This window comes from Cygnus atratus, chromosome 20, assembly GCF_013377495.2.
Source record: "Cygnus atratus isolate AKBS03 ecotype Queensland, Australia chromosome 20, CAtr_DNAZoo_HiC_assembly, whole genome shotgun sequence".
Classification (NCBI taxonomy): domain Eukaryota; kingdom Metazoa; phylum Chordata; class Aves; order Anseriformes; family Anatidae; genus Cygnus; species Cygnus atratus.
In genome coordinates, this window is record NC_066381.1 from 7,651,652 (window position 1) to 7,667,306 (window position 15,655).

Below are 15,655 nucleotides of genomic sequence, written 5' to 3' on the forward strand. Positions count from 1 at the left end.
AGCACAGGCTTCTTAACATTTATTAATTAATTAATCAGTGCAAAGCTGCTAATTAATGCCACATTTGGCTACAGCACAGGAAGAAACCTAGCAGCTGCAATGGCAGCCTCATAGACTTGCTGGCTATGCAGCCAGGAGGGTACACAGAAAGCACATCTGCATGTGATCCAAGTCCTTCATCCTTCGTCCTCTTCCTCAGCCAGTAAGATGTTTGTGAGCTGCTCCTCAGAGACTGTTAGCTCCTGACAGGCTCCCATGGCCTGGCTGAGGTAGACAGCAAGTATATGTTTGCACTGCAAGTAACAGCATGGAAAAGTTAACAGCAGGAGCAACACAGGAATGCCGTGCTCTATCTGACAGCCACAAAAAAGCATCCGCACCAAAATGTGTCCAGGGAAGTTCTCACCCCCCAGGAACATGTTTCCCTCTTGTCACACCAAGCCCCGGCACAGCCTGGAGCTCGAGTTGCCCCAGGTCTCTGCAATCAGGACAAACAGGGGTCTGACACACGGCAAAGTGTTACTGGATCCTGCTGCCCTCCCCACAAGCACGCCAGGTGCAGAAGCAGGTAGGTCCAGGCCACAAAGAGCAAGAGTTGGCTTCGCATTGTCTGGCAGCCCTCGCACACCCTGCACAGCTCTAGGAAGCGAGAGCATTAGGCCCAGCTCACAGAGCTCCGGGAACAGGCGGGCTTCCCACGAGGGAGGGGTGGTTGGCACAGGGGTGCGCGGACAGACCCGTTAGTGACACTGAGCCCTTCCTCACTGGCACCAGGTGAACCCCACTTCATCGGCCAGCCTCTACGTGGCAGTCATACGTGCAGCAGTGGCCCTTGTTCCAAGAGACCAGGAACTATTCATCTCTTGAAAAGTAACACGTAATTAAGAACAAAAGCCCTTCGCAGCCCTTGTAGGCCTAGCTCCATCTAAAGGTTGTGACTCCTGGAGGCCAGATTATGCACTGGATCAGGCACAGCCTGCACGGCCAAGTCCACGCTCACATATTTGCTCCCTTGGAAACTTCAGGCTGCTGTGGTTCGGGGAGGAGAAATCAGCACAGCCTTCTCCCCCACACCCTGTCCTGGCCCCAAGTTAAGGCAGACAACTTACCAGAAGGCTCTCGCTCTTCTGCAATACAGTAAAACCAAAAGCAGGACATGTACAGAAGTGGCAGGAGCTGTAGCAGGTGTAGAGTTTACCCGAGGTCCCAAGAACCTGAAACAAAGTTATTCAGAGGGTGTGGGAGTCAGAGAGAACATTCCCTTTCAATTTCTTTAACTCCTGGCCTGTATTTGGCCTGACATCCTCTCCACAGTGACTCACAGCATGCAGCAGGCGAGCAGATGCTGCAATACAAAAGGGGCCCCAAATACTGCAGTGACACACATTAAGCTTGAAACTCCTCAGCTTTCTGTATCTCTACATCCTTCTCTCCCTACAGGAGAAGAAAGCTCCTGTATGTACACCGTGTTTGTGGCAGACATTGGCTCCAGTGACTTGTCTGCTGCTGAGAGATCAGGAAAAGGGCTGAGGCATCGAGCACAGAGCCCCACCTCAATCTCCCAAATTCCCTGCAGCCAGGCCCCATACTGGCAGACCCTGGGTGGTTGAAGATGACCCAAACTCTTGTCACAGAAAGCACACTGATGAATCCAGGGCCACCACTGACCTGAGGATGGAAGGAGAGCAGCAGTAAGCACTTGCAGCAAGGCCTTTTCTAACCAGCACCGAGGGCCGGAGGCTGCAAAGGCTCTCGCTGTTCTGCTGTCAAAAACAGCTGCAGCTATTGGAATCCAGTTTTGACTGAATAAACAAAAAGTTCAAGTCTCCAGAGAAGAAGCCTCCCTGCTTCACCTCTGGTTTGGGAACAGCACTGCCTCCTTTTCCCACGTGCTGCTCCTCTGCAAGGCGGGCCCTGAGTCACATTGCTCCTCGGGCACAGGACGTGGGCAGCCAGGTGAGGGACGCGCTCGTTCCAGCGTGAAGCTGACAGGCAAACTGTGCACTGCTGGAGCTGGTTGCCTGACACAGAAAAGCCAACCTAGGGATTAATTCTCTTCTGCCTTCTTCAAGACTGGAAAGTAGTTTCAGAAAGTTATTTTAAGAGCAATCTGCTCTGCCCTCCTCCTGTTGCAAGAACACACTCACAAACTAGGAGCCGAAACCTGCACCGAACAGTATGGATTTCCCTGATGCTCTGAGGCTTAAACTGAACCCATCCCATGGCCAAAATGCGGTTACAACAGACCATGTGCCACGATGTGTATCGTATGTGCCACAGCGAGAGCAAGTGGCTAGCACTAACTCTTAGAGGGCATTCCAGAGAACGGTGGGGCTTTACATGGGTTTCATCACAGCAGAGCTCTCTCCTGTGCACAAGCTCCGGGCTCTGATGGCACACCACGCTCCTCTCACACCAGGCTTTAGATTCTGGTTGGATTCATGGCACAAGTACAATTAAATGTAAAGATTCCTCAAAAAAGGAAAAAGTGGAGGTCTGCAGGGTGTTGCTCTCCCCCAAGAGGTCCCTGGCACTCTGAAGTCCCTCCAGAAGAACATCATCCCTCACGGTCCAGAGCTGTACTTGCTAAAGGACACTTCCCCTGTCCCCTGCAGCTCTCTCTGCAGCCCTTGCCTGGTGGGTGAGGCCTGCAGGTTTGAGCTCTCCCCCAGAAGTGCTACACCTCTTATCCCTCATCTCTCCCAGCAGATTCAGGACACAAGATCCACGTTCTTATTTCAGGGGAAATCAGACTTCTTTCAGAGTCTGGCCTTTACCCTGGCCCCTCTTATACTCCAGACTGTTTGTTTCACTTGTGATAAGTTTGTTTTTCTCTAGCCCCTTTGATTGTTTTTTCCAAGACGAAGTATTCCGATGGTGCCTTTCTTTCAGAAGTGTTTTCCTTTGAGGAGGGGGGCAAGTCACAGACTGCCAGATTTGGGCTGAGCTTAGAGATCCTCCATCCTGACGTAGACAGCAAGAATGCAGCTTCTGCCTAATAAGGCAGGATCTAAACTCCAAAGACCAAGAGAAAAAGGTGCCTCCATTTCTGGGCAGCTGCGGCCAAGCCAGGCGCTGGGGTGCTTTCTTGACCCGGAGGTGCTCTGAGATTTCCTTCCGCTGCCCTTGTTGCCAGGCGCTTGTTGGCAGCACCGAGAGGAAAAATAACCTTGGTGGTGGTGTCCCTGCTAGCGTGCAGGGACACAGAAGAGCCAGCTCTGTCACCAGTGTACTGCTAGGCAGCACCAGCCTGCGCCGGGACCATCCTCAAGCTGGGCCAGGCTGCCAGAGTTCTAGGAAATTAACTTAAAAAGACTTACAAAAGAATAAACCAATAAAAATGCAGGACGTGAGCAATGGAAGTGACAGCTGGTGGCAGGACTAGAGCACTGACCCTTCCCCCTGCTAGCTGCCTTCACTCCTGCAGCTCACAGCTTTTCTGCAACTCAGGCACAGCTAAAGGAGGTGCCCCAGCCGCCCCTGCTCACCACTCACCATCCAGCAAGCTCCACCGCCAGCGAGCATCTGCCACCTCTGCAGCAGGTAGGACTTATCCCTGACCTGGAATTACCAGGGTTGGCTATAGCCTGCAGTGTAGGCAGATATTACACAAGCTCTTTTGGGATGATTTACAACCCTAAGGTAACATTAGCCCTTGAACACCCTGTCAGCGCCACCCCTGTACTAAGTAGCAAAGGCATTAATGCCTGGGCATTAAAAGATAACTCATGGTTTTCACTTGACTGAGGGCTCCTTCTTCTCCCATCTCGGTTCCTGAGGGCAAAAACTGTCTACACGATGGGCTGCAGTCCTAAGGCCGGCCTGAGCAGAGCCATTTTCCCCCAAAGCAGTGCCTAAGATGTGCTGAGTGATATGGAACAAACAGCGTTTTAGCCTGGGAAGTATCAACATCTCAGATTTGGCTACGAGGACCCAGAGGAGTTTCACAACAGGACCAACCTCATGGTCTCTACAACAAGAGCTCTCCAGATCCAGCTGTGAGTGAAAGCACCACTTCACATTCCAGCTCACCCACATCTGGGTGCAAACGGCAGGGCAGAGCTGACCTGGGAGTGAGGGATGACTGAGCCTGCGTCCAGACGCTCACAGATGACCCCTGTCCCCACTGCACTGGGCGTGCTTCTCTGCTGCACAAGTGCACACAGCTGGGACCAGCGCCTGCACCACACACAGGCATGAATCAAGAGCCAGTGACACTACCCAGCCACGCTGAGTGCAGTGTCCCGCTCAGCGCTTTGGTTTCTGCAGCCCCAGCTTGTGCTCCCGTCAAGGCTCCAGCCGGCGGCCTCGAGAGAGGCTCTGCTCTGTTTCTGCCTCTCAGACAGCTGTGCTGAGGAAGGGTTTCGCAACGGGACCGGCCTCACGCCCCCAGAGAAAATAGCTCTTCAGATTCCTCTGTAAATGAACTCATCAGCATGGCCTTAATGAGCAATGGAGCTGCACTACCGAGGAATGCTGCTCAGAAGGACACATGCGGCTGCGGGCAGGGACTGCTTCCTGCAGGCTGCCTGTCACGCTGCCGGAGCAGCTCACATCATCCCATCAGCTACCCTCAGCTACACGGCACCCGGCTGAAGGCTGGGCCTGTCCCACATTACCTCCTGATGACCAGCCCCGACCAACATGTCCAGGGGTTCCTTCCCTGCAGCATCAACACCCTCTTGTCATGGCTCTGATTTCCTCCCCATCTCATTAGGCTTCCTCTATCTAAGAGATGAATATCAAGCCTCTTGAGATGCAGATAACTGCCACACTGCAGATAAACTGTCAGTGGGTGAGCACACGTTGAGGCTCCCTGGGCTGACCAGAGGCTCTGAGTGTCCCCTTCATCCTTCACACAAAAGGGGGGTAAGTGAAGACTGTGCATCCCGGCCTGCAATGCTCTGTCCTAGCCCACAAGGCCTGACAAAGCTCTGCAAGGACAATGTGACCACTCTCTGCCCAGTGACATATTCAGATGAGCAACAGTAAAAAAGGAAAAGCCTTTAAGCATTCAATTAGTGAGGCAGCCGCTGTCTAAAGGTCCTGGAAGCAGTGCTTCTTAGGCTGCACCAAATACCCACCGGCAAGCCCTCACCTCAAATTGGAGCCTGTGTTCTCGAGCCCTTTATGTTTATGAATCATGCCTCTTCGGAGGGGCAGAATTCCTCTCCAAGGCCCCAGAAGCGATGAAGATTCCACGTGCAAACCAAGCAATGCAAGCTCTGAACACGTGAAAAATGTTTGTGTCGCTACCCAGGCCTGGTTTCCCAGCAATTCTCTTACCCTAGATGACCCCAAAGCATCTCTGCACCTCCAGAAAAGGAGGGAAGGCCCCTTGCAGGGACAGTATTTAGAAATGTTCCTCTTGGCTGCTGCAACAGCGAGTTTGTAAGACACTGATATTGCCTCTGTGTTTATCCAAGTGCACTTCCATGTTCTGCAAGTTAGGAGGATATTGGGTCAAGTGTCAACTGGAAACCATCAGATAGTGAAACAGGAGGAGAAAAACAACGCGCAAACCTGGTATGCTGTCCTTCCACTGGGGGACACGACTCGGGTGACAGAACGGTGATCCACCAAATCCAAGGCTGGGACAGCAGATGGGCCAAATACGAACTTCAGCCTGAAAGAGAAAGGGTCTCCAGCTGGGTCACGTCACAAAAGGAGACCACCTGGCTTAGCTTTACTCCATAGGAGGCCTGTAGCCAAAAGTTCCCTTTGCACCTCAAAATCCCACCAGTTACAGCTCCATTAACTATGCTACCAAGCAATGTGCCCACCTGGCTTTCTCAGCTTTGCTGACTTTCACCGAGTGACTGCCAATCCCTGCCCAGCTCTCTGAGACAACCCCAGATGACGACCTCTCTCGGGGACTCAGTCCTCAAGGACAGCCTCCCTCTGACAGCTATTCTGAGCACCTACACGGTGTTGGGTATTCTTGAGAACTTCCAAAATCCCAAGCTGCTCCCAAGCAGTCCCACATCTCTTTGCAATACCCACCTCAGATTGAATTACAAGGCATTTTAAGGATTTTTATTTTTCACACAGGACGTTATGTGATTCTTCTTCAGCACTATGACCCAAACACATTTCTGGCTGCCTGCTGCACAAACAGGACATGAAGTGGTTCCTGTCCTGAACTAAAATGAGACAAAGTGCATCAGAGACACAGAAGTCTCCGTGGCTGTGAGGCAGCGTTAGCTATGTAGGTGAGGAGTTATTCTGGGGCAGCGCATCTGGCGTGACAGTCCTGGTTGAGTTCCCCTGGGTCAGTTTACGGATCAGTTGAATCCCACCTCCAGTCTCGGCCACACATCACGCCTCAGAGCAAAGAGCACCGATGATACATAACTCCTTGAGTAACAGGACTCCTTCCTGATCCCCAGAAAACTGGTTTACACCCTGACAAATGAATGAGCCATTCTGGAGTGATTATGTCTCACTGATCACAGTCACAACTGAGGTACAAATTATTCTTTTTCTACCTAAAATTGCAGCAATAGGAAGCTAAGGACTGTCTGGAAAATACTTAAGGCATTACACTGCAAGTGGAGCCAATGCGTAGCAGTAATTTTATGTCTATAACCCAGCTACCACCAAGGCCCAGGGACGACTTCATTCCTGATACACGCCCAGGAACAGCACACGCCTTATGTCATTCCATGCTCCCTAAAAAACTTTCCCTTTCCTTCCCTTCCAAGCAGGACACGTCACCATGCCGGGACGCACCACTGCATGGCATTTACAGAGGGCAGCTTGCTGGAATGGGGAAGAGACGTGGTTAGCCAGATTTGTTCAGGTACACAATTGCTTCCAGAAAAGCAGTGCCTCTGCACAACTCTCTCCTCCGTCTCAGTGCTGCAAGGCAGCACCACTGGGGCACGTGCTGGGGTCTGGCCGCTGCTGCGCTTGGTGCTGTAAAATTCTACACCAGCAAGTGGGAAAAAAAAGAGCTACGACTCCTGAGGGCACAGCAGGTTCCATCACCATACTCCCTGTCTGCAGAGTTAGTGCCATTCAAGGAGGATTTTCTCTCCTGCTGACGCTGTGTAAGGGTTTACGATAAGCCATACGTCAGACCTGGAGAGCTGTACCTTTAGTCCATTGTCCAGACAGCTCATAAGCTTAAAAGTTATTCTAGACCTGTACATCCGGCCACTCTGAACGAGTTCCAAAGAGCTCAGGGGCAACTGAGCTAATCTTTACAGACCTTTTATCCACTGAGAAAAATCTGCGTAGTCTAGATTAGTTGCAAGGGTAAACAAGAAGAAAATCAGCAGTGATGAAAAGATAGCACAAAACATGAGCAGGAGAACAGGAGAAAGCAGAGGAACGTTTCCAACTCCAGTGAAGACACAAAGAGCCAAGGCAGAGCCCTGGTGTCTCAACAGCACGGCTGACCTATGCGTCTGAGTCAATCTCATTGATAACAAGCCAAGAAGACAGATTTATTCCAGGAAGACCAAAACTTCAGTTGCACAAACTCAAGGCAGTAAGGATTGGTTTCATCTGACAGACCGAAAGGAGGTGGGTGGGGGAACACTCAACGTAAGGCATTCCTTAATGATTAGATTTGGAACTATAATAGGCCTGAGTTTAATGAGTTTCAGTAACTCTTTCAAATTTGGGGAATTCTTTTTTCATGTACATAATTTGATCAGTCTAACAGGAAATAAGTAAGGGGAATGCCCAAAGGAAATTGAAGTTCTTCAGATATTTGGAAGAGATTCAGAAATTAAATCAGAATACTTCAGAGCCCTCAGTCACAGGGAACTGATGGAAATCCGACTGCCAAGAGTTACCACCCAAGTGTTACTAAACTTAACAAGGGAATTTCTCTCCTCTTTTCTTTTTTGACGAGAAGGAAGCAAAAAAGAGACTTGTCAAATATAATCCTACCCTTCAAAGGCCATTGTGGTCCAGAAGGAGGAGTCAGCAAGCATGCCTTTCACAAGTGTTGCATTAGGTAACTTTAGACGCAAAGCCATCAAGGCCTGAAGGGTTCCTGGTAATCTCCTCTCCTGGCTAAATTACAGGCAGGCAAGGACACAAAGTTAAATATGAATCTGAAAAAAAAGACTTTCTCACTGCGATGGTGCCTTTTCTCTACCTTCATCATCAATCAGTGAGGACTGCAGAAGCTGAAGAACCTGGATCTCTTAGGAGGTTTCTTGTGTTTTGCTGACATATTCACGAGCTTCAGTCAATGCAAGGGTTATAAAGCTGACCTGACAATTACACTAAATGGAAGAAAACTCTCAGGACAATGTTCAAGGGAATTGTTACCTGGTTGGTGCACAGAGATATGTTCAGCTCTCCCTTTCCAGCACACACGCGTGACTCAAGCAGAAGAAGGGATCTCAGGACGCCGTTGTGCTCACACTGATAGGAACGCAGTGGAGCGCAGCGTTCCAGTGGCATGAATCACTGAAACACAGTCCACTCTCACAGAAAACTCATTCTGGATCTGAGGGCGGACGCAGCTCAGGTTAAACATCCTGGGTTTCTGCATGTTTTATCCACCCAAATTAGTGCAAGTCATCACAGGAGATTCAGCGATACAGAGATAATTTCATGAATTTGGAAAAACCCTTCAGACAAGGGCTTTTATTCCCACTACCAGCGCACACACTTAGTTAGCAACTGCGCCTGAGAAATATGTACTGGTCAAAGGCAGAAGAAAACCAGCAGCACTACGATGACAGCAAGTCATCAACTGCCCTTTAACAGGACACTTGGACAAGAAGCAAAGGAAAAGATACTTACCCCAGCAGTAGGTCATCAGGGACTGCAATAAAAAGAAAACGAAGGGTGATTTTGCTGAACTCCCCCACTGCATAAAACATCAACACCACAGGCTAGGATGCTGATCACAGGCTAGCCCAGGGAGGGTAGCGTATCCCTAATCTACCCCAGAGGCCAAACAAGACTCTAGCCATCCCTTCTGGTCACCAAAAAGAAACAAGGAACAGCAAATGATCTGCCATGGTAGAAAATTTTAGTCGTGACAGTGTAAGGGGACAGGAGATGTGAAAGCGGGTGGGAGTTTGCCTTCCCCACCTCTCATGTCTGGAGCTCTGGCTGAGCACACCAGGGCAAACAGCTCAAGTTCCACAAAACCCAACGGCACGCAGAATTGACAGTCAGGCAACGCTGTCATTATCAGTCTTAAGTTCCTTGCTGCGTGAACCACACTAGAATTGAAAACAATCCAGTGCCATGCTGTTCCCACCAGACTGCCCACCCCTCTGTTCCAGTCCTGAGCCTCCCACGTCCCGTTCTGGGCCTGGGCCCTCTTCAAAGCAGCGCTGCCGCTCCCCACACCGGGCCTGACGCACCTCACCAGGCTCCAGCCCCCTCCTTTCCACCACCTCCACTCCAACGTGCACCCACTCCCAGGCCAAAGCTGGGTTCTTCCTAGTTAATGCAGGAGCAGAAGTTTCCTCAGTCCTTTTCAAGAAAATCATCAATCCCACTTGTTCCAAGAGCCACAACCCTCGCACTTTCAGTGCGACTCCTTGTTATTACGGCATTTATCAAGCACAGCAATTAAATACACATTACACATACATTCAGATCACGGGGATTAATTTTAAAAAGAAATGTGGAAGTCCAGATACACTTACTTTTACAATATCCTACTTTTACAAGCACGCAGCTTCAACGTCTTGCCCTGCCTCTTTAAGAAGCTGGTTAAAAATACATATATTGGTTTCCCTGAAACTCTCTTGGCGTGAGTAGAGAACTTTGTGGCATCGAAACTTTGACAATGTTGTTCTTTTCCCAGCATAGTCTTTCAGGGCACCACTAGTTTATGGCTTTTAAAACAGTACACACGCAAAAAAAAATCTTCATTTATTAGAACTTCTTGTTAAGATGGAAAATTACACTTCGGAAAAGGAGTCTGTTTGTTTTAGCTGACAGCTGACGCTCTGATCATCCAATCTGATCTTTCTGTTATCACTAATGGGACACAGAGTACTATGCCTTGTTATTCCACTGGAAAATTAGGTCTTCTGACTTTAAAGTCCTTTGTTCCAGCAACTCAAAATATGCCCTATGACTGTTATACCATTGGTCTGACTTTTCTGACTTTCCTCTAATTTAGTTCTCTAAGGTGATTGATCAGTTTCTTTTCACAGTTATGTCCCAGCATACTGTTTCGGTGCTTTAGGGATAAGTTTTATATAAAGCTTATATAAGCTTTATATTTATAAAGCTTTTTAAAAAGTCACATGTACATTTTGGATCTACTCTAACCTGACAGGAGCCATACTGCAAGTATGCCAAAAAGCTATCCAGGTGGTCACTCAGTTTAGATATTAAGTCTTTGTCCATGTCCCACTCAAACGTAGCACTCAGACAGACTTCTCTGGATGTTTTTTGGGTTGGTTTTAGTGCAGGTAGGAATATTCCTTATAGACACATTCCTTTGCAAGAACCATTTTGCACTTCTTATCCAGTAAACACAAACAGTAATATTCTTTTACACAGATTTTTGCACAGATTACAGAACTATGTTAGTAATCCAGAGCAAAATGAATATAATTGTTCTTAACTAGCTGCTAGAATTGGCCAGGATTTAACTGGTAGTTTCTGCCCTCTTCACTTAAGCAATGGAAAGCAGCTCTTTGCCACGGGATGGCTAACACAACACCCTCTGCTGGTCAGTGATGAAACACGTTCATTTCTATGAAGAATTCCCTTTTAACTCTGGTTTTGAAATTAGCAAGTCTATAAAAGGAGCAGTACAGTAGGCATAACAAAAAAAAAATATAGAAAAGTGTGGAGATTATCATCCCTCACATGCAGCCATTTGCACTACAAGCAAGCAGAATTCCTCTAGGTCCCCAAAGTGCCCAACTTGGTCTCAGTTTTGAAAGGGCGTGGATTTTAGAAGGGGGCTGCTCTTTGTTATCTGTACGTCAAAGCTCTTTAGGTTGTCTCCAGACAGAAACAGAGGAGCTGGAAACAACCCACACAGCTTGCCTCATGACACTGAAGGCCACCGGCTGCGTGACAGCCTGCAGAAGGTGCAGCCCAGGGGAGGACACCAACACCCGCTGCTCCCCGACGGTTTGACAGCAGCAATATTAGTGGCCCACCCCCCGCAGGGACGGTGCCGTTTCCGTTACGTACCGTGCGCCGTCTCCTGAAAAACCCTTTTGATCTCCCTCAGAAGTTCCTCCGCCACAGCCGGCAGGGTGCTGCCCATCCCCTGGGCACCCGCCTCAGGGCTGGTGCAAGACGGGAGGGACCGGGAGGCAGCGGGAAGTCCTTCAGGTCACCGCGGACATCGCAACCCGGGCCCCTTCACCTGGGCAGCGCCTGACGGCAGACCTGGAATGAGCCCGGGGGAGCCGCCTCGGGGCCGTTCGGGGCGGCGGGGGCTGAGGCGGCGACCTCGCGGCCTAGCGGGGCCTACCTGGGCCTCACCGGGCCTGCCTGCTGCCTCGTCGCCATAGCAACAGGTGACGCGCGGCCCCGCGTCACGTGGCGAGGGCGAGCTCTTAAAGGGCCCGCGTGGAGGGTGGCGAGGGCCATGCTGGCGGCGGGGCTGCGGCGGGCCCTGGGCGTGCGGCGCTGCCCCGCGGGGCTCCCCCGGGCCTGGCCCTCGGGGGCCCGGCAGGAGCGGGGCGGCGGGACGGGACCGGGACCGGGACCCGGGCCCGCCCGGTGGCGGTGGGCCCGGCCAGGCCCGGCCCTGGGCTTCCTAGGAGGTGAGGGGAGGGGAAGGGGGGCGGCGGGGGGCGGCGAGCGGCGAGCCTCGCCCCGCAGCCCTCTCGCTCTTCCCCAGGGACGCCGAGGAGGACGGCGAGGCCGCCATCGTCCTGCTGCTGAAGAGAGCCAAGGTGAGGGGGGAAAGGGCGGCCAGGGCGCCGGGCCTGGCGGCTGGGGGCCGGGGCTGAGGTGTTCCCCTCCCCCCATTATCGCTCATCTCTCTTGTTCCCCCCCTATTATCTCCATCTTTGTCTCTCCCCGCAGCTCAGCACGATGAAGGGCGAGCTGGCGGAGGCCGAGAGGGTTCTGCACCAAGCCCTGCGCCTGGCGCACCAGTCGGACGACAGGAGGGCCATCGTCTACACCTACAGCATGGTAATCCCCCGGCAGGGCTGAGCGGGGCTGGTGGCGGCATCCTGCTCGGTGCCATCCTGCTCGGGGCAGGGCTGTGCCGGAGGGCCCAGGCGCTTCCATCATGGTGCTGGGAAGCTGTGTGTGGAAGGACAAGAGGTGGTGGTGAGGCTGGGCCCAGCGGTGGAGCTTCAGCGCAACGCCTGTCTTTTCCAGATGGCAAACGTGGCCTTCATGCAGGGGCAGCTGGACAATGTGAGTAACGCTGGTGTTTTGTCTTTATTTCCTTGTAAGAGTCTGATACTTAACATGAAGTGTTGTCAAAGATCTCGAAGGTGCAATGCACGGCTGACTTGCTGCATCCTGAGAGTTGTGAGGCAGGGATCTCATATTCTAAAGCAAAATCATCTGCCTTGGGACTGCAGTCCCATGCTGCTTAGTGTTTTCCCAGCTGGATTGTGAGCTCCAACGTGGTGAGCAAGGGAAGGTGTATGTCTTAATATCAAAAGCCATGGTCAAACATCTAGAGGACTATCCCAAGGAGAACACGGGAAGGCAGTGAAGAAGCACAGATGTGATAAACTCGTTGTTGGTGTAGGAGTCCTGAAGTAACACTAGCATCAGGCTCTGGTTGGCCTTTTACTTTCCACTGGTCTTGATAGCAATTGTGTCGCAAAGTTTGAGACAGTTTTCTCCCAACAATCTCCTTTTGTAAAGAGTAGAGATGTTTGAAGTGTCATCGTTCCTCAGTGTTCTCTTCAAAATTCTCATTTCAGGCAGAAAAGCTCTACAAAGCAGCTATGAGCTTTTTGCTAGCAGGAGACACAAAGGAGGTAGGTTCTTTTGATAAAGGCTTTCCAGCGGAAATACGAAGCGTGGTGCACAGTTCTTTGGTCTATTTCTTGTGCTGTAATGCTTCCTCCTGGAACTGGCAATACCAGCTATGAGCTGGTGGGCTTCTTAGGAACTTGCTTTAATGGATGGCAGCTCTGATGACAACAGGATGGGCAATTTCAAGGTGTAAACTTGTTCTGTGGCAAAGTAATGGTTCTACTGGGAAGATGTTAGAAGAGTAACAGTTGCATTGTGTCCTCCTGGCAGGATGACAATGCAGTCCTCGAGATGTCCCTCAAGCTGGCCAGTATCTATGCTGCTCAGAAACAGTGAGTTTTCTGCTAAAGGCATCTTTTACTTCAATCTCAGTTTCATAGTGGCAGTGGTGGCCAAGCAGAAGCTCTTGCCTCTGAGAACAGAGTGCCTGGGGAAGCTTTGTGACAAGATACTTACCAACATAAAAGCGCCCACAGGCGTGCTGTTTGCCTGCTCACTGTCATGCAGCGCAGTGATTGCTGTTACGACCTGTCTGGCTTAGGGCAGAAGCAGTTATAGAGGACATAGCTTTCCAGCCTTAAATCCACACCTCACAAGACGTGCATTCAGGAGAAAAGGCTTTTGACTGCAGTTGGTGGTTGGTAACTTGTACCTCCATTTTTCTTAAGAGATGGAGCATTGGCATGGGTGGCCTTAGCTGGCCTTGTCTGGGGGGAGGGGGCCCTCTCCATCTCTTGGACCCTTTTGTGCACGGGTCAAGAAAAGGGTCTAGAACATGATCAAGGATAGAGCACTGAAGGCAAGAATGGTCTGGTGGAGAGGAAATGTTTTCTCACAGGCCACCTAGAGTAAGGAAGTGAAGGTATTCACATCCGTCCTTTCAGGGATGGAAGAAGCCTCACGTTGATGAGTTGTTGCACTTTGCAGGCACAAGTTAGCCCTGGCTGGCTATGAGTTCTGCATCCTGACCTTAGAGGAGAAGATTGCCAAGCAAAAGGAGATGCCTGAGGATGTCTTGTCAGGTGGGAGTGCCTTAACTGCCAAAGGCTTCTCTCATTATCTTTGTTTCTCTGTCCTTGCTGTTATCTTCCATGTTGCCCAAGCACCATCTTCATATCAATCCATTGTCTTCACACTGCATGGGTTTCCTGCTCTTGTAGGATGTGAACTGATGCTTGATCTTATGAAGCGATCACTTCCACTGTTCTCTATTTGCAGCTGAAGAAAAAGCCAACACCCGTCTCTTGCTGGGGATGAGCCTGGACTCCTATGCTCGCTATCTCCTAAACATTAACCAGCTCCCAGTGGCCCAAAAGATGTATGAGAAGGCTCTGCAGATCTCAAAGGATGTTCAGGGAGAGACTCATCCACAGGTGATGTGTACAGTGGTGGTTGGACTACTGGGGAAAGAAAGGCTAACTGATCTCACAGGGAAGGAGACAGCCATAAAAGCAGCTTTGCTAGTGTTGAACGTACACAGCACTGAATTGGGTTCTGCTTTCCGGCCAGGAAGAATTGAGTGTGTGGCATGCTGATAGATAAGGCACTTTCTTACTAAAAGCTTATCTGGGAAATACTTTTACTAGTGTGACAGGTCTATGAATGTGGGGCTCCAGTTGGCCTGAAGTTCTGTGTTGAGTCTTGCTCTGAGGATTCCTTTTCTGTCCTTGTGCAGACTGTGGTCCTCATGAATGACTTGGCAACTGTGCTGGATGCTCAGGGACACTACGATGAGGCATACTCCTATGTGAAGAAGGCAGCTGAACTGGCAAAGGAGACTCAACACCCCGAGGAGCACATGGTGCTGAACAACCTGGCAGCAATTCTGATGCACAAAAGTAAGTGAGCGTGCTGTCTATGTCACTGTGCATTGCAGTTTTTAGTTTAATTAGTGGGTCTGTTGACTTGGTGTAGGCAACTTGTGTTGCATTCAAACCGAATTCAGCCGCTGAAGGATCTTGTCCAAGATGAATGCAGTACTGGTGCATCTGAATGTCAGCCAGGGGGATTTTGTTTCCCTTGTCCTGTACATTAAGTAGCTGTTCCAAAATGACAGAGAATACTGCTTGTGACTTGTTTCAGTGAGATGGTGATGCTGAAGCAGCACCTTGTCATGTCATCATAGCTCCTGTCTAGCTCTCACAGTTGGCACTTTATGCTGCATGTTTCTGAACCTCCCTAGTTCTTAACGTGTTTCCATCCTTTGCTTGTCCTCTGCCTGTGGTCACCTTCAGGAGGGGATTCTGAAAATGGGTGGTGTAATTGGCTAGCCATGCCCCTTTTTCCTCTTGCTACAGAAGACTTTCTGCAAGCAAGACAAGTGTATAAAGAAGCTCTGAAGCAGGCAGAACAGAAGGGAGATGTTGCTTCTGTCCAGCACATCCAGGAAGAACTAGCTGAACTGGCCAAGAGGAGAAAGGGCTCCACCTGAGTTTGGCCAGAGTCCAAGCTGCAGGTGTCTGACAGCAGCAAGGGTGGGTCAATACAAACAGGCTGGGACTGGTGCAATTCTCCAGAGGAAGAGCAATCAGGAACTTAAGGACTGCTTAACAAGAAGGGCTGCTATTGCCCATATAGTCCAAAATAAAGTTGTGAAATCATAACTGTATTTCAGTTTGTGGTGTAGTCTATGGTTATAGTGATCTACGGTGCTAATGAGTGAACTTAGTCTTGACTGCCAGCAAAATGCAAGCCTAGCCTGTTACTAATAGCTGTAGTCACTTGCTATTCCTGACTTCAGAGTATTTGG

The 15,655-nt window shown here is 50.3% G+C and overlaps 2 protein-coding genes across 5 annotated transcripts; one reads left to right on the top strand and one right to left on the bottom strand.

The window, feature by feature from the left end:
- Positions 1-4: 4 nt before the first annotated feature.
- On the bottom strand, positions 5-11,270 carry ZSWIM7 (zinc finger SWIM-type containing 7). Of its 2 annotated transcripts, XM_035560992.2 has the most exons (7): positions 11,143-11,270; positions 8,770-8,791; positions 8,114-8,243; positions 7,903-8,028; positions 5,524-5,626; positions 1,110-1,214; positions 5-293 (listed from the first exon to the last, which is right to left on the bottom strand). In XM_035560992.2, the coding sequence occupies exons 4-7, from the start codon at positions 7,989-7,991 to the stop codon at positions 177-179; spliced, it is 414 nt and encodes a 137-aa protein (XP_035416885.1). In that variant the 5' UTR covers positions 7,992-8,028; positions 8,114-8,243; positions 8,770-8,791; positions 11,143-11,270; the 3' UTR covers positions 5-176. The 2 variants fall into 2 exon arrangements, with proteins under 2 accessions (XP_035416885.1, XP_035416884.1); XM_035560991.2 differs by lacking the exons at positions 7,903-8,028; positions 8,114-8,243 and having other exon boundaries at positions 11,143-11,264.
- Positions 11,271-11,341: 71 nt separating this feature from the next.
- Positions 11,342-15,514, top strand: TTC19 (tetratricopeptide repeat domain 19). 3 transcript variants are annotated; one of them, XM_035560985.1, is made up of 10 exons: positions 11,342-11,474; positions 11,801-11,855; positions 11,989-12,099; positions 12,292-12,330; positions 12,852-12,908; positions 13,177-13,238; positions 13,834-13,928; positions 14,125-14,279; positions 14,582-14,744; positions 15,204-15,514. In XM_035560985.1, exons 3-10 carry the CDS (start codon positions 11,998-12,000, stop codon positions 15,335-15,337), a joined length of 807 nt encoding a protein of 268 aa, XP_035416878.1. In that variant the 5' UTR covers positions 11,342-11,474; positions 11,801-11,855; positions 11,989-11,997; the 3' UTR covers positions 15,338-15,514. The 3 variants fall into 3 exon arrangements, with proteins under 3 accessions (XP_035416878.1, XP_035416876.1, XP_035416877.1); XM_035560983.2 differs by lacking the exon at positions 11,342-11,474 and adding an exon at positions 11,531-11,723 and having other exon boundaries at positions 11,782-11,855; XM_035560984.2 differs by lacking the exon at positions 11,342-11,474 and adding an exon at positions 11,543-11,723 and having other exon boundaries at positions 11,782-11,855; positions 15,207-15,514.
- The last annotated feature ends 141 nt before the right edge of the window (positions 15,515-15,655 follow it).

Excerpts from the sequence above, each read along its gene's own strand:
- ZSWIM7 (XM_035560991.2), bottom strand. The coding sequence starts at position 11,218 with ATGGGCAGCACCCTGCCGGCTGTGGCGGAGGAACTTCTGAGGGAGATC. Across the intron at positions 8,792-11,142 it reads TTTTCAGGAGACGGCGCACG|TCCCTGATGACCTACTGCTG; the intron begins GTACGTAACGGA and ends TTTTTATTGCAG. Across the intron at positions 5,627-8,769 it reads CCTGATGACCTACTGCTGGG|GCTGAAGTTCGTATTTGGCC; the intron begins GTAAGTATCTTT and ends TTTCTCTTTCAG.
- TTC19 (XM_035560983.2), top strand. The coding sequence starts at position 11,546 with ATGCTGGCGGCGGGGCTGCGGCGGGCCCTGGGCGTGCGGCGCTGCCCC. Across the intron at positions 13,239-13,833 it reads ATCTATGCTGCTCAGAAACA|GCACAAGTTAGCCCTGGCTG; the intron begins GTGAGTTTTCTG and ends TGCACTTTGCAG. Across the intron at positions 14,745-15,203 it reads AGCAATTCTGATGCACAAAA|AAGACTTTCTGCAAGCAAGA; the intron begins GTAAGTGAGCGT and ends CTCTTGCTACAG.